At 48.3% G+C, this 27,984-nt stretch overlaps 1 protein-coding gene across 1 annotated transcript; it reads left to right on the top strand.

Annotated features, from left to right (window-relative positions):
* NCS1 (neuronal calcium sensor 1) lies at positions 1–27,979 on the top strand. The gene is made up of 8 exons (XM_020794966.3): positions 1–857; positions 13,608–13,632; positions 20,162–20,300; positions 21,669–21,747; positions 22,248–22,336; positions 23,031–23,108; positions 25,355–25,474; positions 26,417–27,979. The coding sequence occupies exons 1-7, from the start codon at positions 794–796 to the stop codon at positions 25,451–25,453; spliced, it is 573 nt and encodes a 190-aa protein (XP_020650625.1). The 5' UTR covers positions 1–793; the 3' UTR covers positions 25,454–25,474; positions 26,417–27,979.
* Positions 27,980–27,984: the final 5 nt, after the last annotated feature.

The following is a 27,984-nucleotide window of genomic DNA, read 5'->3' as shown; positions in this document are numbered from 1 at the left end:
GCACACCTGATCGGCGCAGTGGCAGATCCGAGCTGGCTCAAGCATCCCCAGGAGCGCCGGAGACAGAGAGACACACACACAGAGAGAGAGACACGAAGGGCGCTTTGTAACCAGGGACGACCGCGCCAACACTCGGCGCACCGAGAAGAAAGCAGAGGCCCGGAGACCTGGCGAGATCCTTTTTTTGAAGCTCGTTTTGGTGAACAAAAGAGACAGAAAAAGGGTCGAGAGAGAGCGTAAGAAAGATCTGGGCTCCATTTTTGCTGGTGCGGCTCTCCCGTGCCATCGACCGGCTCCCTCTCCAAGGTGCTATGGGGCCAGGCGCTCATTTCTGGCCGCGGATGCTCCAGTGAAGAGCGGGTCTCGTACGCCGAAAGGAAAGGAAGCTGTCCTGGGGTCTGGATCCGCACCCCGAGATTGCAGCTGAGTGCACCACACAGACAGCCCTCCCTCCTCCTTTCTTCTGCTGCTTCCTTCCTTCCTTCCTTCCTTCCTTCCTTCCTTCCTTCCTTCCTTCCTTCCTTCCTTCCACCCTCTGACCCCCTTCTTCTCCCTTCTCCGCCCCCCTCCACCACACTGCTACGGCAAAACCACCCGAAATCTCCAATTTGGATCTGAAACCAAGCTCTTTTTGCTCTCCTTCCTTCTCTCTTCTCTCCCCCCTTCCCTCCGTTGCCGCCCACTCCGCGCTGTGTATGTGACTCTCCGTGGAGCAGAGAGAGAGGCTCAACCCCCCCCCCCCAAAATTTATGCCCTGCTGAATCAGGGAGGACGCGTCGTCGCCGGGGCCGCCATGGGTAAATCCAACAGCAAGTTGAAGCCTGAAGTTGTGGAGGAGCTGACCCGAAAAACGTACTGTAAGTCGCTTTCATTTTTTGGACAACTCCCCCCCCCCCGGGCAAAAAAATCAACCCACAACACATCCCATTAAACCCCTCCAAGGGTGTGACTTCCAGAGGGGAACCGGTGGGATGTGGGTTGCAGAAGGCGAGTCGTGGGGGTGGTATTTTGACTTGGGGGTCGTACATGTGGGGAGCACAGCCCCCCCAAAGGCACCAGCCACGGCCTTTTGTGGGACTTGAGGGGCGGCCCGGGGGGGGAGCCGAGGTCGAAGCGTGCAGGGGGTCGAACGATGTGGCAGGGTGCATCGGTTTTAAAAGCCGGGGCTCCCCGAGAAATAGACCCCGGGGGGGCCCCCAAAGCAGAATCTGGTGGATATGAAAGGAACAGTTTGATGGGGGGGAGAGAGTGGGAGGAAAGGGGGTGTAGGATTGTGCGCATCGTCCTCCGCCTGCATGCAGAGAAAGAGGAATTTTTAAAAAGGCAAGCCGGTCTCTGCTTTCCAAGGAGCTCATATGTTCAGGGTGATTCATGCGCTGTCATGTTGAGCTCTTCGCAGTGAGCATCGGACGCACGCACCCCCCCTCCAGGCTCCGTCTTTTCTTGGGGTGGGTGGAGGCGGCTGGTGCCAGAAGCAAGCGGCCCGCGTGTTGGTGTGTGGGTGTGCGGGTGTGCTTGCACGCCTCCACGCCTTTGTGTCCGCACGTGTGGCCCACAAGGAGCAAAAGACTGTGCAACGTTAACCTAGATTGTCGGCACACACTCCTGGGTTATTGTCGTGTGTGTGTGTGTGCTTTTTAGACCACTCTTCCCAGAACGCCGCAGCCCAGCCTTCTGGGACTTGTAGTGGAGGAGGAGGGGAGGAATAGTTTCTGTACCAAGAAAGAAGCCCATGAATCGCATGCCGTGAAATAAAACCAAGCTTAGATCTTTTTAAAATCCTTTTCCATTCCCCCCCCCTTTTTTCTTCTTCGTAGAATGTTTTGCTGCAAATGTTTGTCAAGGGTTTCCAAATTTCGCTCGAGCGCATTGCTCGGCAGTTTTCGTCCGCGGTCTTCCTGTCCACGGGGGGCGTTCGCTTTGCCGCAGGGAGAGGAACCCCTTTTTTAAAGAAACGTGTCCCATAATGAATTTTTCAATGGGAGATGGGGAGCCATCGGGGTGGTGCGGGCGTGGGGGTTGATCTGTGCGCAAATCTTTGCGCGTCTGGCTAACAAAAGACGAACAAACCTGGGGATTGTGATGGATTGTGGGCTGGTTGTGTCTTGGTTTGTGTTCCATACCTGAGTTAGAGAACAATTTTCTGTGCTACCCCCCGTGCTCTTCCTAAGCCTCTAAGGGCACAGCGGTGTTTCTGGACACGTCTTTTCTTACTTTTGAGGAGTGGGTTTCTAGTCCTTAAGATGGCTCAGATTTGTTTGGAAACGTGAGTTGCTCAAAGCCAGAGGCGTGGCGGATCAAATCAAATCAAATTTACTTTATCGTGGTCAAAGACCAGCGCCAGATCGGATTTCCAGAACCGAAGGCAGTTTATGGCCTGGAGGGGAGGAACGTCCCCTAAAATTTGGGGGTAAAGTGGCCCGCCCTTCTCCTGGCCTACAGACAACTCCGCTCCAGAGATAAATTTGGAAAACGTTCAGCGTGTCTGGAGTTCAAAATCATGCCAAAACAAGTAAACAAAATTAATAGATTTGAAACAGAAACCAGTGAAAAGGGGAGAAACGTAAATAAGCCACATTTACCCATTTTGGGGAATTTCTGTTCTGTTTTCCTTCAGCCTCTCCCAGCGCAAAATCCTACTTTAGGCCATAGAATTGGGATACGACGACTTCTAGGTTTACAACAAAACTCAACTTTTCTTAGAAGAAGTCGGCCTGGTGTCTGGGATTTCCTTTCCGCCACGACCCCTCCCCTGATCAGGATTTGGAACCCGATGTCAGGGGTCACTGGAGTCCGAATCCCATCAGCCCCATTCAGTAGCTGGGGGCGATGGGAGCTTGTGTCCCCCCCCAATTGCTATGCGCTGTTGGCTTTTTAGAAAGTGTAAAGCGTTGTAAAAAGGGAACCATGCACTTATATATATATATATTCTTTTCAAAATATTTCAAGGTTGGATGTCAACAGCTGATGCACAGCTTGGAATTTGTGTGTGTGTGTGTGTGTGTGTGTGTGTGTGTGTGTGTGTGTGTGTGTGTGTGTGTGTGTGTTCTGGTGTGTGATAGAAGGCCTTCCTCACCACGATCCTGGGAGGTAGGATAGCCTGAAGGGATTATAGGTGGTTTGAGATCACTTTGTGAACCTTAGGTTGGGAGTTTTTACAACTTCGCATGCTGCTTTTAGTAGGTTGGGCTGGGAGGGACCTTTCCAGGCTAGGGAGATTGTCAATCGACCGAGCCCTAACCAGTCATTCGCTCCTGTCTCTGAATTGAAAGACAGCCCCGCCTCTCTGCTCGGTGCTTTTTCCCCCCCTCTCCGTTGAAGTCTGTGGCTGAAAGCCGTCGTATAGGTCAGTTGGCTGTTTAATCCGTTTCATGGTAAGGCGTGAAACCTTCCATTCTTTCTCCTGCTAAGGTCTCGGAGTGAGTTACTGAGACTGTGTTGAGTTAGCAAGAAAAGGGGTGGACCAATGTAGGCACCTTGAAGCTATTCTGCTCTGTAAACCCCTGCACGGTTCCACGGCTGAAGGAAATTAACCAGATATTCAAAACTCTGCAGCATTTCATAGCCAGGCAGATTATTTGGTTCACATCCACTTAAGGGGGGTGCCCAGAGGTACGGTGTAGGCCAGAGAACGCTGGAGGTAGGTCAAACTTAGGATCAGCCCGGAGTCCTAGCTTTGGTGTCAGACCATTTGAGGCAGTATTGCTTAGTAGTTAGACCCCTCGAGTCAGCCTCGGGAGACCCCCCCTTGAGCCAAAGACCCTCTTTTTCTCTCCCGCTGGCCTACCTCATAAGGGGGTTGCGAAGGTAAAACAGGGAGCGAAGAGACCTCGCTAGACGCAAAGCGAGAGAAACAGGCCGAATAAGTAAGTAAGGGAAAACCAGCAAGGAGCGAATTAATTCGTGCCGTGAAAAAAGCCTTCTTTTTCTCCTTGGTGATCGAATCAGGTGCTAATTTGCTTCTCAAAGGGAGAGTCTGCCTTTTCCTGCTCTCCTCCTTTTTTTAGTCTGCCCTGCAGTCCAGTTTTATTCGCCCCACGAATATGTGTGTGTGTGTGTTCGATTCAGCATCATCAGCTTTCCTTCCCAGAGGGTCTTGTCCACGGAAAAGGAGAAGCTCCTTTTTCTTTTTCCTAAAAAAAGCAAACGGTTTGAGGTTTTCCTTGGGGTTGCCCGCCCTTGGAAAGCCGTGGCGCACCCGACGCGCACCGGGAGGCCACGGAGGGGTGTGTGCGCGCTGTCTCATCCCCGGTCTGCCTTCCCACCCCCTCTCTCCCTTGTCGTTTGCTGCGGCCGTCCCTCGGCGTCGCTGGCCTCAAAGAGGCGAGCGACGCAGACCGTAGTGGCCGGTGCGTATGTTTGGTGGCACGCTGGTGCAATGCACAACCCTTTCGAAAGCCCTTCTGGCGCGGCTCCTTTGGGGAGAACGGGGGTCGTATACAAGAATGCACACCAAAGCTTTGTGCTGGTGCCTCTCCACGGCCGGTCCTCGCCGAGGGGTTAGCAATTGGATGGCCTTTACACCCGAGGAAGACCAGCTGCCCTTAATTCAGAAGGTTACAAGTCAGGGGCAGAGAGAGGTGGCTCCTAGTGCAGAATGGTCCCCCCCCCGGTCCGGCAAACGGTGTTCTGGCCTCTGCAGCAAGACTCCGTGTGTCGGCAAGAATACCCTTTTCAACCCTCCGGCTGTCGCACAAAAACGACGGTAGTTCCTCGAATAGCTGTTTCCTCGAATACTCGTTTGGCTTGCAGAAGGACAGCCACGGTGGGTCCAGTTTCGCTGTCCAGTGGGAGGGAGTTCCGAAGTCTAGGAGCCACCACAGAGAAGGCCCTCTGCCGGGTCGACACGGGGATTAGCCAGAGGGAAGTCATATTTTAATGATCATGACATAGACTTTGTGTCTCCTCTCGCGTTTTAATGGTCTCGCGATGTTTGAAAACTACGGCCCTGGACCGCTTTGATGTGAAGCTGCCAGGAATTGAACCAAGGACGTGTCTGATAAAGGCTGGACCTCTGGGTTTCGGAGACAAGCCGAGAAAGGGGACTCAAATCTCTGAATTCCTCAACCGCAAGCGAGCATATTTTCAGGGCTCAGAGTGTGTTGTGCTACGCCCCCATCCTGCATCCTTTGTCTCTCCCTGAATCATCTTCCAAAACGTGGATCGGAGAAGGTGCCTGGCGAGGAAAATCCTCCTGCACGCCTCTGTGGCCCATTCGGCCACCGATGGGTTTCCCACTAAAGGCAGAAAAGAAAAACTTGACACAAGGAAAAGACGAGACGCAGACGTCCAGACCTTGCAAAAGGTGAACAAATGACTCAGGGGCTACGATAAACACAGCTGCTCCAGAAGAAAATTGGCTTCTTCGAAAAATAACACTCTGACCGATGGCTGGGAGTATTCTTGGAATCGTAGTTGAGAAGAGTAACTTTTTCCGTTCGTTTCCACCATTTAGGGAGCCTTTTGGCCAAGTCGACAGGAATCCTAATCATCCTTCTCATCAAATTCATGTGTACAGTAGTTCTTTATTATTACTTCGGTCTTTATTATTTCCTTTTTTTCTTCTATTTCTTCTTTTCAACTTTTTATGCATAATTGAAAAATAAATATTTAATGATGATGATGACGACGACGACGACGATCATAATCATAATCATAATCATAATCATCATCATCATCATCATCATCATCATCATCATCATCATCATCATCATCATCATCATCATCATCATCATAATAATAATAATAATAATAATAATAATAATAATAATAATAATAATAATAATATACTTCTCCCTTGAATTGTGGAAGTCTGAGCAGTGCCAATTTGGTTACGCATAGTTTTTCCCCCCGCAATAAATAATATTCAGTAAATACAGTAGGCCCTCTGATCCGTGGGATCAGTTATCAGTGGAACTCATGGCCTCAGGAGGTGGGGGGTGAGCACTCCAGCGAGGGGGTGGAAAGATTCCCCTTCCGCTGAAAGCTAGCATCTCAGAGGAAGGCAAGGATGGGGTGGTGTGTGTGTTTTTTGGAATTAAAGGATTCCCAGACCCACCCACTCCCAGCAGGAGTGTTCAGCCCAACGGTGGGTCTGTTTCTCCTTTAAAATGCTGGAGAGCCCAGTGGGTTGAGGTCTCTCTGGCTGCAGGGCCAGAGGTTGTGAGTTCGAATCCCCCCCAAGGGCCCTCCTAGACAGGGGTGGGGCTGGATGATCCCACAGGTTCCCCTTTCCAGCTTTGCAGTTCTAAAACTATTATTATAAATTTGAAAATCCCTTCCGTAGTAGTAGATTTCCATCCAAGATTCCCTGACATGTCCTATCTAGGAGGTTTTCTGTGGTGCCTCGAGAAAATTCTGCCCAAAGGTATATCAGACGATTAGGCAGATGGAAAAAATGAAGCAGGCCAGCAGCTTTAAACCATAACTTACCCTTTCTCCATACAAATTGTACAGTAGTTGAGTGTGGGGTGTGTTTTTTTGGTATATTGTCAATGACTGTTTGAAATATGACTGTATTTGGTTGGTTTCCACTTCCATAATCAGCATGGCACCTCAGATATGACACTCACCTTGGAGAACTTCCATTTTCCTTCCCCCAAACCTTAAAAACCAGGCATGTTTACATGGAGAGACAAGAACCTGGATTTTTTTCTTCTTCCTCTCTTTTGGTGTGCTGCGACTCTCAGAGTCCCAAGTTCTTTTTTTTTTTTTTTTTGGTCCTACTGAGGGCTAGCCATGTTGCATCCTACTGTTTTACGATTTTAAAAAAGGGAGAGAAAGCCCTTTTTATTTTTTATTTTTTATTTTTCAGATGCTGGTTTTCTGCAGCCTGGGCAAAACAAAAGGCCGTCCTTGTGCAGAACAATAATTATCAACCTAAAATTAGTCCTGGGAGGGACAAGGGCCGGATGACCCCGGCTTCGGGCCAAGAGCTTGGTTAATACGAACAGCGCCAAGTTAGCGTGGTCACAAAGGACACCCACATAGAGAAAAATGTGGATTGTCAGAGTTGTCAGCGGCCAGATGGAGGAGGCACAGTTGAGTTCTGACATGTTGGCACTCGAGTCAAAAAAGAAATCCACGTTTCCTCCCTCTTCCCTCACAATGAGATGACTGTTTATTGCTTTTCTCGTGGTGCCAAAGATCTGTTGCCTCAGGCGGCTTGCTGGGTAGGTGCTTTATGCCAGGCCAGGGTTTGAGAAGTCTTTCATGAACGTGGCTAGACCAGATCCTTCTTAAGCTCTTGCGCCCAGAACTCGAACACAGAACTGGGGTGTGTGTGGTGCAATCAGAACAAAACAGCCTTCCGGTGTTCTGAAAGATCACAATACTCATTACTTTTTAAAAAGAGAGAGAGAAATGTGTTGAGATATTTACGCCAGGCAGTCCTCGCCGGCCAAATTCATCTTCTGACGCCTCCCGTCGGCTGGCTCCTTTAAATATTTAATAACATCTGAAGAGATGTTAATTGCGAATTAGTGTAGCTTTTTTTTTTTGCTTCCTTCTTGGGTCGGAAGGACGGAACAAGGATGCTCTAGATCTGCTGCTGGGCAAAGTTTGGCAACACACAATACAGTACTCTGAGTCAAGGCACGGTCTGTTGGAGTTTTAACAACCCCGCATGCTGTTCTTAGTCAGTTTGGATAAAAAGGCACTTTTCTGGGCTGGGATGATTGTCAGTCGATCGAGAACTAAGCAATTCTTCCCTCCTGGCTATGAATTCAAAGAGAGTCCCGCCTCTCAGCTCAGTGTTTTTTTCCTCCCTCTCCGGAGTCTGTTGAAATCTGTTGTCGAAAGCAGCCGCGTTTGACAGTTTGCTGTTCGATCGGTTCAATTGCGAGTAATGAAACCTTTTATTCTTTCTCTTACTTCTGTCTCAGAGTGTGTCGTGAAGTGCCAGTTGGTGATGGGGGGGGAAACGGGTGGGCCGCTCTTGAGAATTTGAAGCTATTCTGCTTCAAGTTCTCAGAGTTACCAGATTTTAACCATACATTAAAAATTCTGCAATGGTTTCCTACATTCCAGTCCACCTCAGACCCTAAAATATCTTAGGCCAAACCGTGATTCAGGATTAGAATTTAAGGGAACCCGCAACCGGGGCCCTGATTTCACCTACTCTGGTGCTTAGACCTCAGATAACTAAAATAGGATACCAGGGATCTAGTTTAATCATCCACCCGATTAGCAAATGCTTTATTCCCCAACTCTGTAAACAATAGAGTCCTCCCCCCCTGCCTCGACGGTGCCTGTAATTTTCTCCGTGACATGCAATAGTGGCTTGGCAACAGCCAGCTAATGGAGAGAAGCCAGCTTTGAAAAAGATAACAAATCGCCGTTTTAGAACAAACTTCTGCATTTTGGGGGTCTCACAATGAAGAAAATCCGGTTGCCTTTTCTGGATGAGGCGATAGACCCTGACGCAGGCTGTAGGTGGGAGATATCGCAAAGAGGACCCTGCAAGTAGAAAGCTAGGTGGCAAGGGAGCCTTCCTCCTGACACCCTGGCTTTCTATGTGCGAGGCTTTTTTTTCTAAATTTATGTGTTTTCCCCTCCTTGCCAATCTGAAAGGACAGTGCCTAGAAACCGGCTGAGTGTTTGAGCCAGCTCTAGACCCGAACGAGTTCCTTTTTCGTACTGACTTTAATGTTTAACCGGCATCGCTGGAATTTTCATGAGGGGAAACCATCGGAGCGCGAGGAGAGATTAAAAATGAACCTAATTTAAACTACTGTTATAATGTCAGTTCTCGAAGGATCATCAGCCTTTTTTGCTTCAGAGTCATTAATTTCTGAGACAGGTTTATGTTTCAGGTTTTGCAACCCAAATGGAGGTGTTTCTATAACATGGAATATTGGCTAAAGGTTCCATTTTCTGAAGCTGTTAAAGTTTGACCAGAAGTTAATAATATCTCTGTTTTTTTTCTCTACGGAAATTAATGTCCTCAGCACACAGTCTGCAGAGAACTCTCTGTTTATGTATGTTTAAAAGGTAGTTAACATATTAAATGTTTAAAAATCACATCAGGTTAAAGAGCCAGTGTGATGTGGTGGTCAGAATAAGGGGCCAGGTTCTTTAAGACTCGAGTTCAAATTCCCTCTCAGCCATGAAACTCGCTGGATGCTCCAAACTGGAGTTTTTACAACTTTGCATGTGCCGTAATTTTTCCATGTATAAGACTATACTTTTGTCTAAAATCTTTAGACTAAAAATTTAGGGTCGTCTTATACACGGAAGTAAGCTGAGGAGAGAAAAAACAAGTGGAGGGGAAAGCAGGGATCAAAGTGATCCTGCAGTGCTTTGATCCCTTTCCCCCTACACTTGCTAAGCCTCACTTAGAATTCTTAATTTTGGGTTATAAAAGGGGGGCGTCTTATACATGGGGGCGTCTTATACATGGAAAATATGGTAGTTTGTTCGGCTGGAAGGGACCTTTCTGTTCTGGGGTGACTGTCAATCTATCCAGCACAAGCCAATCGTTCCCTCCGCCTCAGAATTCAAAAAGAGCCCCGCCTCTCGGCTGTGCGGTTGCTTTCCCTTTCTTTAGTCTGTCGGAAGCAGTGTCTGTTTGTTAGTTTGCTGTTGATCTGATCACAACCGTAAGTAATGAAACGTTCTTATCCTTCTACAAAGTCTCAGAATGAGTTATTGAGACAGTAAATGCCCGTTAAGGAAAAAAAAAGGGGGTGGACTAACTGCGGAACTTGAAGCTCTTCTCTTCTGTGACTATTTGTAGTTTGGCTGCTTAGCGAAAGGAATTTTGCCAGAAATGCAAAACTCTGCAACAGTTTCTGCTCTGCCTTTTCGCCTTCGTTGTGAGCATAAAGAGGAGAGAGTCGTGTATTTTGTCTTCCTCCTGGCTCGTTCAGAGCAACTTCCCATATCAAGGAAAAGTTTAACCGCGCCTGAAGATGTTATACAATCATCACTCTCAAAGCAACCCAGAACGATTTTGACACCTAGTGGCACACCATCTTACGCTGTCTGTTTCCTCCCCCCCCCCCCCCTTTCCTTTCACTCGGCCTCTCTCTTGGAACCTAAATTAGGATAATCGAGCCAAGCACCGGTTTTTGAGTGTTATTTAAAATGTTGTCTCGCTCAGGAAAGGAAGTGTAAATGCGGACAGGCTTGGCGGTAGGTGGGCGTGGAGGTGTGAGGGGTGGCTGCATTCCTCCAGATGGTGCCTTCTGCGTGAATGGGAAGAGACGGAGAGGACACAAATCCAGAGTATTGCAAGAACGCTGTCGGGAGGCAACAGGATTCGAACTCATGGCTCCGCATGTTGCCATTTGAAATGGGTGTGCCGCCAGGGATGTGTAATCTCCAGAAGTTCATGGGCCACACACACACCCCTTCTAGTCACTCTTGCCCCCCCCCAAAAATTCTAACCCTTATCCCACACTATCCCACACCGCATTTTAGCGGGGGTGGGGGGGAGAGAGATCTGTCTTTCTCTTGGAAATTAAACATTTTGCTGCCTGGATCCGTCTTTTTCTCCTGTCCATGGAAGAAGCCAGACGGGTGAGCGAAGCAGGATCCACTGCAGCCCTTTGCTTCAGAGCATAATTCCTCCCGTCTCTCGGGCACCGATCCATCGCTTGGCTAATGCACCTTTTTTCCTTCCAACCCCGGTTACAAGCCTCTTCCCAGCGCCATCTTGCATTCATCTCCAAAATGATTGTTGCTCGGATTAAAGCAACGCGCGCACACACTTTTCTCCCCCCCCCACACTCTTGCCCAGCTCGGAGTAATAAATAATTATTGATTTATATCAGGTTGATTAAATTCCCCCGTGGAGGACTCTTGTCAGCCGTGGCTCCAGTTTTACATCCTTGGCGCTCAGAAGGAGAAGGAAGGTGGATTCTTCTCATTCGTCTTCGTTTTTCTCCTTTCTCCCCCCCCCTCCTTCTCCCTTCACCGGTTCAGAGCATTTTATTCATTTGTATGGCAAAGATGATTTAGGACATTTTAAGAATGGAGAGAGAGGAAGACGGCTCCAGTATTTGACAGACAGACAGAGAGAGAGAGCGCACACAGGCTTGCGTGGATTAAAATTTAAATCGAAATACGGCTTTATTTCGGGAGTCTAGACATCGGACGTTCAAAGCAGCCATGGAGATGACATGTAGCATCTCAGACGCCAACCGGGACCCAATGAAACGTTGAGGTTTTTTTCCTCCAGTTTGGTTCTACAACGTATGACCTGCATGATGATGATTGTTCCATAATATCTGTGATGATAAGCAGTGTCAAGAGGGTTCAAGATCTAGAAGACCTGCAGCTTTCCAGGCGTTTTGGACTACGTATACCATAAACCCTGGCTCCTGGCTGAGGTTTCCGGGAGAGGACAGTCAAAGGGTCTCCTCTGGAGAGCAGAAGGCGACTCACCCTGGATGTTGTTGCAGATTTTTTGTAATGTTTGGTTAATGTCCTCTAGCGGCTCAGAGGAATAGCTTCAAGCTCCCCATAGCGGCCTGCCCCGTTTTCTCCTCGACTGGCACTTTAAGTTCTCAAATCACTCCCTCTGAGAAATGAGCAGGAGAAGGAATAACGGGATTTCACTACTTACGGATCAGACAGAAAACGGGACAAACGGGACCGCCTTCAGCCTTCAGCTGCAGACCTCGACGGACTCAAGAGAGGGAAAAAGCGCTGAGCGGAGAGGCGGGACTGTTTTTGAAATCAGAGGCAGGGAAGGAAACGATTGGTTACTGCTGGAATGAGTGACAGGCACCCGAGCCTAGCACTCTCTCTCCCAGCCAAATACGCACCACGCAAGAAATATAAAAGACTGCCACTCATAAAATTATACAAATAACAGTAGAATTCGGGGGGGGGGCAGAATTTGCCCCATCTTTGAATAGAGGTTGGCCGTAGCGCATGGCCTGATGTTTTTCTGCTTCACGCTTCCAGAAAACCGGTCGCTTTTGTCATTCGGATGACCCAGTCCGCTGCGGGTTGTGGTCCGACATCTCCGTGTTTGCCTTTGAGGGGGGAACATGGCAGCTTTAACCGGAGCCATAATTGCGGTAGTTTGAGTTCGGGGGAGAGGGAGCAGGTACGACAACCCCTGCTTTTTCCGCTTCGGAGAGCAAAAGAGAGATCTCCCCGTGATAAGAGCCGCCCGAAATGATCTCGCCTGGCAGGGGAGGAATAAAAATAGCCGCGTAGAAGAGGGGAAGAGAGAAGGCTCTGTGTGTGTGTGTGTGTCAGAATTCTTGGCAGTTAGGTGGGACATGTTCATCAAAACCAAGTAGGGCGACAAGGGAGGAGAGAGAAAGAGAGAGATCACTCAGAAGCTTCGGCTTAATTTAGGAGCCCTGAAAAGCATCAAAAGGATTCAAAGCCCTCTTTGCAGCTCGATTCTTGACTGCTAGCAGGGAGCTAAAGCAACATCCTGAATGTTGAGGCAGCAGGTACAAAGCGGGGGGGGGGGGCAAGGATGTGGTGGGAGGCTCAGAAAGGATGCGTGGGGAGGGCTTGGTACAAACCATGGTTTTTAAAAAAAGAAACATACTTGGGCTCAGTTTTCCTCCCGTGAAACCAACTACATTGGGATTTTTCCGGTGCAAACCTACTTTAAACCATGGTTCCCACCGAAGCATCCTGGTTTGTTCTAATCGTGGTTTCCTGGCACGAACGTACAGTACAGAATGTCTATTCCACGGGTCCTGCTGGCTTTTCGACGCCGTCCATTCACCAAACGTCTCTCTTTTCTCCGTCCTGTTGGATCCGGCTTTTGGGCCCATGGCTTTCTCTTTTTGGACTACAAGTCCCATGATCAGCTCGCCAGCATAGCTCGTGAACAGGCGTCGTTAAGGCACGAGGAGTGTCAAGCCAAACTCTTTTGTGACGCCACCTACTATTATTGAGAAAGGACCGCCTAGCGCAGCAGTTCCCAGCCTTGGGTCCCCAGATGTTCTTGGACTGCAACTCCCAGAATCCTTCACTACTAGCTGTGACAACAAAGGGCTTCTGGGAATTGTAGTCCAAGAACCAAGTTTGGGAACCACTGGTCTATTGTGTTGTTGATTATGCTTTGCCATTGTTGGCCAAAGAGAGATATTGCAGTTGAGATGGGATTTTTTTGGATTTGGGGGAACTACAGATCCCATAATCCTTTATTCTGGGAGGTCTCCCTGACAGGCAGACACTTAAATGTAGTTCACCTGAGAGAAAGGCCTTAACCAGAAGGCTTTGAGGCCTAGCTAGGCCTAGCTCTGCCCAAGCTTCCTGTTCCTGCCCCAGTGCTAGCTGGGAGTTTTCTTTCCGAACAGGAAGCTAGGCCTAGCTCGGTCTTGACATTTTCGGCTTAGGCCGTTCTCCCAGGTGAGCCCCATTTGGGAGACTGTAAGCTGTCTTCCTATCAGGGACACCTCCCGGAATGAAGAAAGATGGGATTTGTAGTCCAAAAAAAAAAAAAAAAGAAATCACAGCAGAGGGCACGTGACACAGTGGGGCCAATAGGATTTCCAGGGACTGCCGTGGAAAGTCTGAATGGTGTGAATTTTGACCCGAGCGTGAACAGGCACACTAATGCGCAGGCGTGTTTGGACTGACCTGTAACCTTTGTTTTCTCTCTCTTTTTTGTTTTTCTCCCTTTGCAGTTACAGAAAAGGAGGTCCAGCAGTGGTGAGTAGCCGTCGCTATTTGAGATTCTTCCAAGTGGGGTTCGGCGGGGGGCCGGTTGTGCATGCGCGCATGTGCACGGAAAACCGAAGGAACAGGGAACTGTGTTATGGACGTGAGTCCTTTCTTGCGGGTCCGGTTTTCTCCTTCCTCGAATGCGCTTTGCTCTTCTGCCGGTGGTGCCCGCACGCCACCCCGTTCCCCGGTGGGCAAGGAAGCATCTGCGAAGGGGTGGCTTTGATCCGAATAAACAGCTTGTGGCGAGGAAACAGCATGCATAGCTGTTTTTTTTGGGGGGGGTGTTTGAGGTGCGCCAGCCCATAGCTACCTTTCCTTGGTTTGCTCACCCCTCGTCGGGTTTTGACCGAGAAACCAGGTCACCTTCGTCTTGCGGGTGATTCCCTCCGCCTGTTTCGTCCGCTAGACTTGGTGCCCGGAGGAAAAAAAAAAATGGCGCAAGGCGCGTCGTCAGGGCAAACGGCCAGAGTTGCTAAGGCACGCCGGCTCTTGTCCGCGTGTATTTTTGATGTAGGTCAATGTTTCAATTAAAAATCGGAGGCGTGAGATGGCACGTCGATTCCCCGGCCTGGGAAACTTTATTTTCTTTTTTTGCATGTGTCATAAAGAGCCTCAGTCCGGCCCCTGTCAAGAAGGCCGGGGGGGGGGAATCGAACTCGGAGCCAGAGGTTGGGAGTTCGAATTCCCCCCCACGGTGCCTCCTTGACAGGGGCTGGACTCCCTAATCCAGGGGGGCCCTTCCAGCCATGCACTTCTAAGATGAGGAGGAGGAGGAGGATTAGCTAGCCTCGGATGATAACTCTCATGTCTGGAAAGTTTCTCGCTCTGCTTTTCAGGTGTGTCTCAACCACTAAGATAAGATCACATTTAAAAGCAACCGGGGCACAACAACGATCTTTGAGAACCCTCCTGCTGGCACAGGCTGTCTCGGGGGGATTCTGGGCCTTGTAGTCCCCCTCCAAAAAATAACTTCTGGGCTCTCCCTCTCGGCCGTTCTTTTCTTGCTCTCTCGTCCAGCATCGGCTCCTTCTCCTCCCTTTTCTGCCTCTTTGCTGAGTCACATCTGCAATAATACGAGAGAAGAAGGAGATGCAAGCGTTCCTGCCGCCCTCCTCCTCCTCCACCACCACTTTGTTGCTCCTTTCCTCCTCCCCACCCACCCAGCGCTGCCTGGCAGGGACGCTTCCATCCGCGCTTGACAGATTCAGGGTGGGCTTCTTATGTAAAAGCTCACACACCCCCTCCCGAATTCCACCTCCTCCTTGCCCCCAAGCGGCTGTTTCTCCCGGCTTCGGTTCCCTGTTTATTCCTCTGGTGTTTACGAATTTTTCCCACTTCCCCCCCCCCGCCCCGCACGTGGGAATCGGATGTTTCCTGCACAGCTTGTTTTGCAAAGCATGAACCCCTTCCAGGAGAAAACCACTCGGATGAAACCGACCCAAGAAGAAAGGAAGGCCTGTTTTTTTTCTAATTGCAGTTGGGGGGAAAACGGAGGTCTCCCTCTTTTCCTGCTGCCTTCGACTTTTGCGTGCCTTATTGTCTTTTCCAGGAGGTGCCCAAAGCAGGACAACCTCCATTGCATCATTTTGCCTCCAGAGAAGCTTGATTCAATCCGGGACCCACTTGTTTGTCTTCTGGACAGTATCCGGAAATCTCTCCTCCACCACCATATTTCAGATGAATCAGGTCCCCCCCCCCACGCCAGCTTTCTTCACTGTCCAAATTTCACTCCCATGCATGATAATCAGAAACCGTAGAGTGTGGATGATCTCAGCCTTCCTCTCCAGGGACCCATCTTTACCCTTGATGATCTTTTCTTATTCCTTCATGGCTGCCCTTCCGAGTCCCTTCTTCTGATTTCTCGACTGCCGTCTCTGTTTGGATGGACAATTGAACCAAAAGTATACAAAAATCTCTTTAACTCTTTCAGTTTCTCCATCGTCAGGCTAAAGTTCTTCCTTAATCATGATTTTTCATATTCAACTGCAGTCCTGCTTTGGCGCTTTCTTCTTTTATTTAAAAGTCATTTCAAGCCCTTGCTGCTCTGCCAGTAAGGATGGCGTCATCTGCGTATCTCAAATGACTGGTGTTTCTTCTGCCAATTTTCACCCCACATTCATCTGAATCTCATCTGGCTTTCTGTATGGTTTGCTCTGCCTACAAATTGAACACATCAGGGGACCAAAAAAAATATGCCCTTTCCTGACTCATTTGCTTATAGCAAACCATTCTCTCTGTCTCCATATTTTGTCCTGACAGTAGCTTCTTGTCCGCAAATCGGCTTACGCACCAGGAGAATCAATGCAAGACAAGATCTATTAATATCAAATTTCAGAGAAAAAACACCCGGTAGTATCCCTAATATTTTCGGCGGTTCGGTGGAGACCTCACGGCAGAGATTTGGAAGGGGGGGGGTGGTTCATGGCGAAAAATAAATTTGGAAATTTTTGTAAGATTTTGCTTTGATAAGATTGCTCTTGGGGGTCAGTTTGGACGGTGCAAAGGGAGCCACACGCTGTGGGTTTGCTTTAATGCAAAATAACCCCTTGTGCGGGTTTCTAAGCACAAGTAACCACTATTTCCACATTTTTTTCATAAGCGGGGATGGCAGGGGCCTTCGAGGAGACCACGGATCGCACGCTTCCCCCCACAGTGACAGATTCACCCTAAATCCGTGGAGCAGGGAGAATCCTTCCGGCCACGTAGCTCCTTCGGTGGCCATGAACGTTTTTTTTTTTTTCCCTAGTTGTGGGGCAGATGCATTGACTCTCCAAGCTTCACTCTGTCGCTCCGGAAAGGAGGTTGTCCGTGTGGGAAAGAGTGATGATGACGCTCTTCCCACCACCCACCACCCCACTTTTTTTGTAAATCTAGCAAGATCGAGGAGGACCGGGGGGGGGGGCATTTCTACTGCAGAGATAATTTCAGGGCATCCATGAAAGGCGCCGAGGAGGAGAGCAACGCTGAACAAGCCGGGGGGTCACCCTCATCTCTCCTTCGTTGGCAAAAAGGCTCTTTTTTCAGATCCGTCCTCTGCCACCTTCCTCTTTTTTTGTACATCTGAGAAGCAACAGACGGATTGATCTTATTCACGCAAGCTCTTTGTTGCCGATTTTATTTTGTACTGCTCTTTTGGGACTATGGTTTAAGTGTGTGTGTGTGTGTACGAGTGGTTTGAGTGCCTTTCTTGCCCCTTTATCCCAATGAAGGGAGTCGAATCCGTCCTTTCCCTTGTCCTTGACTGTACCAAATTTTCCCAAATATTTTAACAAGGATAAGGTTGGCCAATGTGAAAAACCAGGGTCGGCCATCTGCAGCTGTGTTACTTCCCAAAAAGCTGGTTCTCTTGGGGGGGGGGGGGGAACCAAGGTCTATCTTCTCTTTAAGACCCAAAGAGAGAGAGAGAGAGAGAGAAGAGAAGAGACCGATCAGCCACCCTTAGCACCTTCTTTGGCAATGCAACACAGCGCTATGTCAAGTGAGCGCTGCGCACCGTGAGAGTGCTCTTTGATATCTGCAGGAGAATACTTTTTGCAACCATTTCTGGCCAGTGGCAGTGTGAACGGATCTCCTGATTTATGCCGTCTCACCTTTCCACCCACCCCCTCTTGATTCGATTTTAATTCCATGCTCCAGGGACCTGGAGGGTTAAGCTTACCCTATAAAAGAAGACACACCGCCGTTTTATCGTGCATTATATAGCCAGTACACTTCAACAATATACCTCCGGATATTGCTGAATAGCAACCGTAACCACCTTTGGCATTCCGATGAAAGGGATTCGGGTCCGCCTGGCCTTGAATCCAGGACCCTCTCCGGGCATCTTCTGTCCCTCTTGTATCGTAGAAATCCTATGAATGTCACACACTGATTGTGCACGTGCAGGGAAAACGGCCGTTCAGCATTTTTGCCTGCCCCCCGAAGGGTTTCGTGCAGGAGCCGCTAACCTTTGTGCGAAGAATCGAGCAGTTAGAATTCACCTCCCTCCGGAGGCTGCGGGAGACGCCGGTAGCGCCGATTTTATCCGAGAGGTCATCGGGAGAAGGAAGGCGTGCTCAGAATGTCTTAGCAGGAACGGATGATGAGTTATCAGCGGCCTTCCTGGTGCATGGGGGCCCTTCCGTCACGGCTCTCTGATGAGGCAGAAATGCAGCAGGGAAGAGCAGCATGAGGCCCTTTTCAAAGCACGGCACAAGACGTTCCGGGCTGGAACAGATCAAGACGCATTTAATATAGCCTTCTGTTTCCAACGGCGGTCGGTCGGAGGCCTCCAGGAAGCAGGCTTGAACTCGGGACCAGCGTAGCGTTCCCCCCCCCCTTCCTGCAAACCTCATTTTACCCAACCCGGCCTTGCGTCAAATTGCATTTATTTTTATTTGATGTATATTTTATTGCCTGGTGCCAAAAAAAAAAAGGTGACCGGGATTTACATCCAAATTTCTGCTTTGGTTTAAGCTATCTTTAAGAAACCGGGTTCCCTGCTAATCCTTTATATACATATTTTTTTAAAGTTTTAATTGAGTGCTAATTGAAAGCTTCTGTCGGGGCTGGCACGGTGGACTTCAGCAGCAAATCGGAAGTGTTAAACCCTGCTGTGACACCACACGTTAGTCATAATAGTCATAATAAGTTAGTCATAATAAGCCTCCTCCCTTTTACAAGAAGCGGAAAGTTATAGTAAAAAAGCAGGGCCTGGAGTAAGATTAAAGGGAAGGTTTGTGTGGACGCCAGGCTGGACTGGCAGAATATGTCTACGAGGGCACGCCTTGCTTTAATGGGTAGAGTAGAACTCGGGAGGACCTGAGTTCGAATCTCTATGCAAGCTCGTTGGAGAATGGCATTGGGAGAATGAACATCTCACATACTTAGAAAACTGTATTAGGGTTGCCGCAAGTCAGAATCAACATGATGGCACAGAACAACATGGAAAGTCTCCCCTAACTAATGACCGACATGTTCTTCACGTGTTGAATTAGTCTGGATTCACCAATAGCACGTCATCAAAATACTGAATCGTCTGGATACTGAATCACCACCTCTGGAGGCACTCTGGACAGCTCCTGCAAAGTGGAAAGTAAAACCTGGAGCGGAGCCGCAACACCCCTGACCCTGGAGTCCACAGCCACCCTACGACATGGGAAAATGATGTCTTAAAGCCGGCTTGTACTCTCAGAAGCACGATTCCGCTTTAAAACAAGGCGGGCACTCTCTGTGCGTCTTGTTTTGAGAGGACATGGTGGGCTTTCTGAGACAGGACGGCAGGAAACTTGAGTTGTATGGCCACTGCCGGGTATGGCCTCCCAATCAGTTGGAGGAACTTCGGTGGAGACCCCATTTCTCAAGATGTTGCATAGCCCCGATAGATATCGGAACAACAGCAAACAGAGCCGTAAGTCCCCTCCTGGGGATTTCAAAAGGACCTTGTAGACAGGGAGATGGGAGTCTTCCTTCCCTCTTGAGCCAGTCGGAGGAGAAAAGGGCCAGCCGGCCCGATTTTCTCCCCTACAAATGGGCTTATATGGAGAAGAGCGAGCAGAAGCCATATGGAGCCACCAAAGACGAAGGCTTCGGCAAAGGGAACCCTTTTTGACCCAAGACCGACCCGCCCCTGCTCCGGAAAGGTAAGCCAGAATCCCTCGTTGACAGCGCCTACATCCATCACCGTCTCTCTTCCTGTAAATATTATTCTCAAGCCGGCTGCTGGGTTACCTAAATCAGAAATCAGATGCGAAGGGGAAGGGACCCGACGGATAAATATTTTGGCCGTTCGTTCCCACGGATTAAGACGCGGAGATGGATGGGTGACATGGTTTGTCTCCAACTGGATGGGTCCAGATTCGGAGAGCCACAGCACTCCGGCTGGGGGAAAATAATAGCCTTAACCTTAAACGGACTCAGGAAGATGGAAGAGACACAAATGGGTCCATCGCTCCATCTTTTTCCGGATCCAGTTTTCACCCATAGCGAGCTAGTTGCTTTGGGAAGATCGTAAAAGCAAGCTTTGGGGACAGTAGATTTTCCTTTGCGATTCTTCCTTCCTAAGTCGATGGGATTCAGAGGTAGACTGCTCCTGAACAAGAAGGATCTCTCTGGCTACCATTGTCTTTCCCTCTATACATGGGTCTGATCTCCTTATGTTACTTTTTCTGTATTGGTTTTATTGGTTTTCCCTCTCCTGGAGTGCACCCTTCAATACAACAACCACTTTGCAAGGTAAATCAGTAGATCGTTGAGGAAAATCACACGGCCGTAACAAACAGACCTCTTTCACATTTAACGGAGCACCTCTTCTAAATACAGGATAAGCGTGCTGTCTCGTTTAACCTTGCTTTGTGGTTTGGCCCCTGAGCCATTTTACCTGTGCCGTAGTTTCGACACGAGACATTTTTAAATGCATGTCAGAAATGACCTGCTCCAGAAATTAAGATTTTTCCATGCTTTACTTCTTCTGAAGCTACAGGAATTCTGGGTGTGCTTCAAAATTAATCTCTCTCTCTCTCTCTCCCTTTCCCAGGTACAAAGGCTTTATCAAGGACTGTCCTAGCGGGCAGCTGGATGCAGCCGGATTCCAAAAAATCTACAAGCAATTTTTCCCTTTTGGGGATCCTACCAAGTTCGCCACCTTCGTCTTCAACGTCTTTGATGAAAACAAGGTAACTCTGCACCTTATCCCTTTGTGATTTGTCTTCCCTCGCTTTCCCACTTTCCTTTAGAGCCCTGGAGGTTACCGACTCCCATTTCATGAGGCAGTGAATCCGCTCCGGGTTTTCATGTGCCAGTGTGTTTGGGAGATATCACATACAGCCCTTGAGATAGCTTCTTTTAAAGCTTTGGCTAAAACCTGGACTGGATTCACCGCCCACCTCTATAGAATCGGACTCACCAGTCTCTGCTACTCAAGATTGGGATCCCTGCCTTGAGCAGGGGGCTGGACTTGATGGCCTCAGAGACCCCTTCTGACTCATTCCATGAGTCTATGAAATTTAGATGTGGGAGAAAAGTCTTCCATTAAATATGTTCTCTTCTGGAATCTGCGAGGTGATTTCCGGATAACGTTTTTCTCAGAGTGTATAACATACAGATTTGTATGTAAGGCAAAAAAAAAATTAATTAGAGAAGGATGGCTTCTGTGTATGCTATAAACATTGATATATAACAGAAATCCAAGTTGTGCTAATTAATGCGATCATTGCTCAAAGATCTAACAATATGTTGCTATCCAAATACTTTGATTTCTTTTTTTATTAAGTACAACATTTGGCATTTTTATTTTCCGTTTTCCCCCACAGTCCTGAAATCGCAAAATTTACTGTGCCATATGCTCGGGGAGGGGCTGATTCCCCCAATCCTCACCCACCCCACCCACACTGGGTATAATTTCAGTTTTGCTCATACAGAACTCACTGCAGAATCCCTTACTTCTCTGCCCACCTGCAAATTCCATAGCATTGAGTGAAATTAATTCCCAAGTTTATGTACGCTACGGTATGAGCATTTACACTACCGAACGGGGCATTTATTGTTGAAGTTGGTCAACGTATGGTGATCTAACGGTGACATGTTTAGGGCGTGGCTTTACCTGTTCCATTTCCATGGTGAGCGGGGTTTCGAACCCAGGCCTCCTGAGTCTTAGTCCATCACTCCATCATAGGACACTAGGACACCGCCCCCTCTTATCTGCGGGATCAAGATCCACTCACTCACTTACCTGTCGTCTGAAAATATTAAAAATATGAAAAGAAGAATCCCAGAAATATAATCCTAAGGGTGACGTTTCCAGAACTGGTCACTAGAGGGAGCCAGAGACCATACTATGTTTAGTGTTCACTGTAATCCACATTTTTTGGCATCCACGAGGGCAGTTAGATCCAATCTCCCACGGATACGGGGGATCCTAATGTATTTAAGGAGTGGTTTTAGCCATTCCACTCCTTTTCCATCTATTCTGCACGGTAGACTATTACTTAGACAGTCATATGTTCTAAGAGGTCTAGTTACATCCCTCTCTCTCCTTTTCTCAGGATGGAAGGATTGAGTTTTCCGAGTTTATCCAGGCCCTCTCCGTCACTTCTCGAGGAACCTTGGATGAGAAATTACGGTGTAAGTATCCAAGCTCCGTTTGAAAATCAAAATTGGACCTTTTCTCTCCCAAAATTCGGGGTTGGACAAATTCGCCCTGCAGAGCCGTAAGATTGCTTTCTCCGAACGACGCCCAGGATCCTATCTTGTTTCTTTTTTTTGCTGTCAGACAGGTCATTATTAAAGCGGTCTGAAGCCGTTAGCCGTTGGTAGAGAGTAGAAACGAGCCATCTCTGTTTCATTATGTTTCTCCAAATCCCAGAACTTGGAAAAACTTTTTTTTTAATTTTTTTGGACTACAACCCCCAGAATCCACCAGCCAGCTCTCATCTCATCGTGCTTCCTTCCAGCTGACTTCCCCTTACACAAATAGGATCCAAAGCTCACGTTCCCCGGCTCTCGGTGTTGATGTTTTGCAGGAAATACCTCCCAACCTGGGCTGTCTGTTTTTCGTGATTCATTTCTTTCCGCTCTTCCAAAGGCCAGCCATCATGTCCCTCTGCTTCTCTTTCTGGTTTCAGGGGCCTTCAAACTGTACGATCTGGACAACGACGGATACATCACGAGAAACGAGATGCTGGACATTGTAGATGCTATTTATCAGATGGTGGTAAGCAACCCAAAATACAACAGACTCCGGCTGTTATTTCCCAAAAGAGCCACCATGAGTGATGCAGGGAGACCCACACGTTACCTTAGCCCTTCTCTCGTGTGCGCCTTGAGACTCTTAAAGGGTCATAATTTGGTGGAGAAAGAAACGGCTTTATTTCCTCCAAAGTTTTGATTCTGTGCTGATGGGACCTACCGTATTTTTCGCACCATAAGACACACTTTTTTCCCACAAAACAGGGGGGTGGAAAGTCTGTGCATCTTATGGGGCGAAGAAAACAGATTATATTTTCCTGTTTTCTTCTCCTAAAAAATTGGTGCGTCTTATGGAAAGGTGCGTCTTATGGAGGTAACTGCTAAAATCCAGTTGGTATTTTGATTTTTTTTTGTTTATTTATTTTATTTATTTGTTGGGGGGGTTAGGAGGGCCTCGATACCCCCATGCAAAAATCTGCTTCTTCCAGGAACAAAACCCACCCTTTTTTTCCAGAAAGGAAATTGTGAAAGATAATTTTCCTGCCTCAGAGTTACGGAGGGCTCAGTGGGGAACTAGAACCTCTGAAAAACAGGTTAGGGGCCCACCTTTTGCTCACGCCCACGCTGGGAAATGAAAACGGTCTCCGTCCAACACTGTAGAAGTAGCAAAGCAGAAGCACAAAATCCATTCAACGTTCCTCCTTTCTACCTACCCACAGGGCAATACTGTGGAGCTTCCGGAAGAAGAAAACACACCGGAGAAGAGAGTGGACCGGATTTTTGCCATGATGGATAAAGTGAGACGTTTTCTGATATTTTTGGCCCCTGGCGTGCCACCTAGGGCTGTGACTTTCAGGTTTCTTGGACTCCGGCAGCCAGAAATCTCCAAGAACCACCCCTTGGGCCAGATTCCAGGATTTCCTGCTTACAGACGCATCCCGACGGACGCCTGCATTTCACTCGCCTGGAAAACAGGGCCTTAAGTTCCAAACTGTCTCGGGCCTACTTCCTGTACAGAAAGGAAACTGTCCCAATGCTCTGTAGGAGGGCAAGGTCTTCATGGGAGATGTAGCCTTGCTGCCCATCAGGCGCTATCTGAGAGCTCCTCCAAGGAATTACATCTCCCAGGAAGCACTGGGGCACATTTTGTACAGAAAGTAGACCCTGTTCCAGGTGAGCGAAAGCTAGGTCTCCATAAGTAGGAACTCCTGTAATTCTGCCTGGGGAATTCTTAGAGAATTCTGGGGGCCAGAGTATAAAAGACACCACCCCCAAATGATACACTCCCAGTCCAAATTTGTGCTCCCTCTTGTTTTGTACTACTGTCGCTCCCGACACGCCCAGCCATCCTGGTTCTTGGGAGATACTGGGCAGCTTTGATTGTTTCTATTAATTGCTCCCCTTTGGCTCTGCTTTACATCAACCCAGAGAATATGGCTTGCTTCCATGCCACTCAAGTTGATGTGGAATAAACATCTAGAGGTGTTCCACCCAGGAATGAGAAAACCCATAATTCAAGGGTCTCACTCGTCGTTCATGTACAGAACGCTCTCAATTCGGGACCCACACCTCCTGTTCGTTGGAGGCTTCCAAGCAGGCGTCGGGCGAGCCTCTGCGTTGGAAGGCGGCCGGTCTAGATGGCCCTCAGCACCCTCCCGTCTCAAGAGTTCTGTGATTTCCCCACGGAAAGATTCTTGCGGGTTGGTTCCCGAACCAGATTGATCGGCAGTGCTCGGATTTGACAGAAGCCGGGTGGGTGGGTGGGTGGTTGGGGAAAATGTGGGAAGACATGATCGCATTTGTTAAAAATAATTTGAAAGGCTGTCAGGCAGGAAAAGGAACAGACTTTGTTCTCTCTTGCTTCGGAGAGCGGCGCTCAAACGCATAGGTTGGGAATTGCAAGGAAACCATTTCTTAACTAAACATCGGGATGAATTTTTCCGGGCGAGAGCTTTCGGGCAGCCGGTAAGGCCAGCTTCTGGAGATGGCTGGTTCTCTTTTTTGCTGGAAGCATTTAAACAGCAGAACCTGTATGAAATAGGAGGGACTGGCTGCATTCCCCACCACCACCCCGAAGTATGATTCTGTGCTAATAGGATTTAGCTGCTAAAAAAAATCCCACACCCATTGATTTTGAAGTCTCCAACCTAAATCTGCTCGCTGAAAACCCCCCCCGGGAAGGGGAGGTTTCTGTAAACAGAACCATCTGAGCATTAGAATTTCAAAAGCAGCTTTTTGATTTATCTGGGTTTCTCCTCCTCCTTCGGTAGAGTTTGGCACGTGGGGAGATGAAGCAGGAAATACGGAAAATAGGTCACCTTTGGGAAATCTGGACAGGTTGGGGGCGGAAGCGGGTGAAAATAAAACAAGCCTAGGCGCTTGAGTCGCCAGGCTTTGGGGCTGTAAATTAATGGGTCCCAAGCTTGGGTCCTCCAGATATCCTCGGACTGCAACCCACAAAAATCTTGGCCAACACAGCTGGTGGGGAAGGCTTCTGGGAGTTGTAGTCCAAGAACATCTGGGGACCCCTGATCCACAGGATTGGGATTTCGGTTCACAGTCCCTAGCCAACATGGCAAGAACTGTGAAAATCGTAAGCCAGAACAACTAGGAGGGTTTGGTGAGAAGACGGTCGTCATCATCTTAGAACGACAAAGGTGGAAGGGACCCCAGAGATCATCAAGGAGGTACCCATGGGGGGAATCGAACTCCCAACCTCTGGCTCTGGGGCCAAATGCCTCAACCATGGAGCTATCCATGTATAAATGGGAAGGAACAGACTCAAGGTTGGGAGTTTGAATCCCCCACAGGGCCTCCAAAGAGAAGAGGCCAGCCTGGGTGGCCTTGGGCAAGCTGCACCGTCCCAAGGATGCCCCCTAGAGGAAGGGAAGGGTCAACCCCTTCTACCTAAAAGACTCTGAAAAGAATTGGTTGGACGGCACATCGTTATTGTTGTGGATTCAGATGCCGGGCTGCACGATCTGTCATGGCGCCACCGGCTTTTCCTTCCTGACTCTGTCCCCTTCTTCTCCCGCTCTTCCAGAATGCGGACGGCAAACTAACGCTGCAGGAATTCCAAGAGGGCTCGAAGGCTGACCCTTCCATCGTCCAGGCGCTCTCGCTGTACGACGGACTTGTATAATTCCCTGGCCCCTCCGCTTTGGTGAGTCCCTGTGGCTAAAGGCCGGCGCGCGCCCAACAGGTCAACCGCCGATGGACCGCAGGAGGGAACGGCGTACCGCGATGCCACCAGTCAAAGTTTCCGGTTCTTACCCCATTGGAAAGAATGCCTTAGGGGGTGTGGATGGGGGCATTGGGTGGAGAAGTGAAAGGGGAGGGCAGGAAGCCCCCTTCCCCCCTAGATCATCCGATGGTGCGGCAATTAGACTTTGGGAGTTGAAGGAGAGAAGTAGCTCCCTTGGAAATGATGGAACAAGCTTGTTAAATGTAGCTATTGGGTTCCGATTTGGAGAATTTTGACTAAACCTTAGGAGGAGCTTCCTGTAAGTCAGAGTCGCTCAACAGTGTAATGGACTCTCTTAGGAGAGATATGGAGTCTCCTTCGTTGAAGGTTTCCAAACACAGATCGGAGGGCCGTCTAGCAAGGGATCCACCCAACGGTCCTGAATCAGCAGCAAGTTGGGTCTCTAGAGTTGGATTCCCCAACAGTAGGTCCCCAGATGTTCTTGGACTACAACCCCCCAGAAGCCTTCGCCCCTAGCTATGTTGGCCAGGAATTTCTGGGAGTTGTAGTCCAGGAACATCTGGAGACCCAAAGTTGGGGGGGACCACTGATTCTAGATCATGGTTTGTTTTGTCCAGCTGATTCTCCAGACCAGGGTTTGGAGGCTCATGAGTCTCATGGTATCAAGGAGGGGGTTCCCCACCTTGGTTTCCCAAATGTTCTTGGGCTAAAACTCCCAGAAGCCTTCACCACTCGCTCTGCTGGCCAAGACTTTTTGGGAGGGGTAGTCCAAGATCTAAGGTTGAGAACCACCGGTCTTCAAGACGACCTTATAAATCACACCTTTCGGCTGCACAGTTCTGCGATTCCTGTTTAATTCTCCATCATCTCCTTTCTTCTCCCCTTCTTCTCTCCCTCAAGACACATCAGAAGGAACCCCCTTCCAGTGCCATCAGACACCACCGCCCCCCGACAAGATGCTGATCTGACGTACGCCCGCCCTCCTTTACTTCCAGCGACAAACCCGGGGGGGTGGTGCGTGCGCTCGGAAGTTCGAAATCAAACCCAAACACCGTGCGCTTGATTCCAACTTCTCTCCATTTGCCAGCTGCTATATCGAACAAAGACGACGGGAGAAAAGGGAGTTTGTTTATCGTAGAAAGAAAAAAACAAGAAGACAAAAAAAACAAACACAAAACAGCAAAATTTCGTTGGGGGCCAAGAGATGTCGCTGGGCGGAGATTCCTCTCCCGTGTTAAAATTTTCGGTTTGTCTTTTTCGAACGGACTAAGAACAAGCGATGTTTTTTTTGTATTCCTTTTGCGGAGAAGAAAATGCAGACGGGAGGTGTAGGTGCTGTTAAATGCGATGTGTCCGACTGGACCGGATCGGAACCGGCAGGGTGGAATTGCTTTGACGAAAGCAAGAGTTTTGGCTTTTAAACCAAGGCGGGGATCAGGGGTTTAAACCAATGCATTCAAATGCAACGATCTACCATATCAGCTTGGTTTGCTGAAAATTCATTGCTAGGGAATATATATATATATATATATACACACATACACAAACATATGTATTAATTTGCAGAGGGGAGTGATTTGACACAATATTGTATGCTTTTATTTTCTTTTGTGTGTGTGTGTGTGTGTGTGTGTAGAAAAAGCAAGGTGCTTTTTTTTGTCCTAAGCAAAAAAAAAAAGACCTCTAAATTATGGGTACCTACTTATTTATTTGCCATTTTTAAATGTTGCTGCTGTTGTTTTTGATATTGCGTTTCGGAAAGATAAAGGGAAAATGTGATCAAAGGTTGTCAGGTTTACGCGGATCGCTGCTGTCAAGGTGTTTGTCACCGGCGGTAGAAATTAAGCCCCAAAAAAAAAAAAAATTAAGGGGAGCTATATATATATCTATCTCTATATATATCTTTTCCCCAAACTTAGAAATGTATACTCTGCAACTGGCTGAAACAGAAGAGGATAAATGCAAATTTCCTCTGTTTTTTTAAAATTTCTTCTGTCCCTCATCCATTCCCACCAGAAGGCTCAGATTCAATTTAAAAAAAAAAGAATTAAATTAAATAAATAAATCATAATAAATAAATTAAAGCTTTCTGTTGGGCCTTAAGAGATTTCTAGCCCTTGCTCCTTGCTCAAGGGAAATTGTCCGGATGTCTTTTTCCTCTATGTATGTGCGCGCCTTCCTTTCAATTTTTTCGGCCTCCTGCTTATGTTCATTTTGACTCTGCTGTAAAGACTAAAGTTCCGTCCGCCGCGTTCTTCTGCATGAAACAAAAAGCGTTAATGCGGCCGATACTGCTGGAGCTTTAAAGACAACTCTTTCTGAAAGAAAAAAAAGAAAAACATAAGACTTTGTTTCCTCGTGCATGTTTGAATGTCTTCTTCATTTTTTAAAAAACTTGAATTATGATATGCCGCCTTTCCTCTGGAGATCTCAAGACAATATATATGGTTTCTCTCCTCCTAACTCTG

Source organism: Pogona vitticeps, chromosome ZW-PAR (assembly GCF_051106095.1).
Source record: "Pogona vitticeps strain Pit_001003342236 chromosome ZW-PAR, PviZW2.1, whole genome shotgun sequence".
Lineage (NCBI taxonomy): Eukaryota > Metazoa > Chordata > Lepidosauria > Squamata > Agamidae > Pogona > Pogona vitticeps.
This window is presented reverse-complemented; position numbering and strand designations above follow the sequence as displayed.

Coding starts and splice junctions, on each gene's coding strand:
- NCS1 (XM_020794966.3), top strand. CDS start 794: ATGGGTAAATCCAACAGCAAGTTGAAGCCTGAAGTTGTGGAGGAGCTG. Junction 858..13,607: donor GCTGACCCGAAAAACGTACT/GTAAGTCGCTTT, acceptor CTCCCTTTGCAG/TTACAGAAAAGGAGGTCCAG. Junction 22,337..23,030: donor ATGCTATTTATCAGATGGTG/GTAAGCAACCCA, acceptor ACCTACCCACAG/GGCAATACTGTGGAGCTTCC.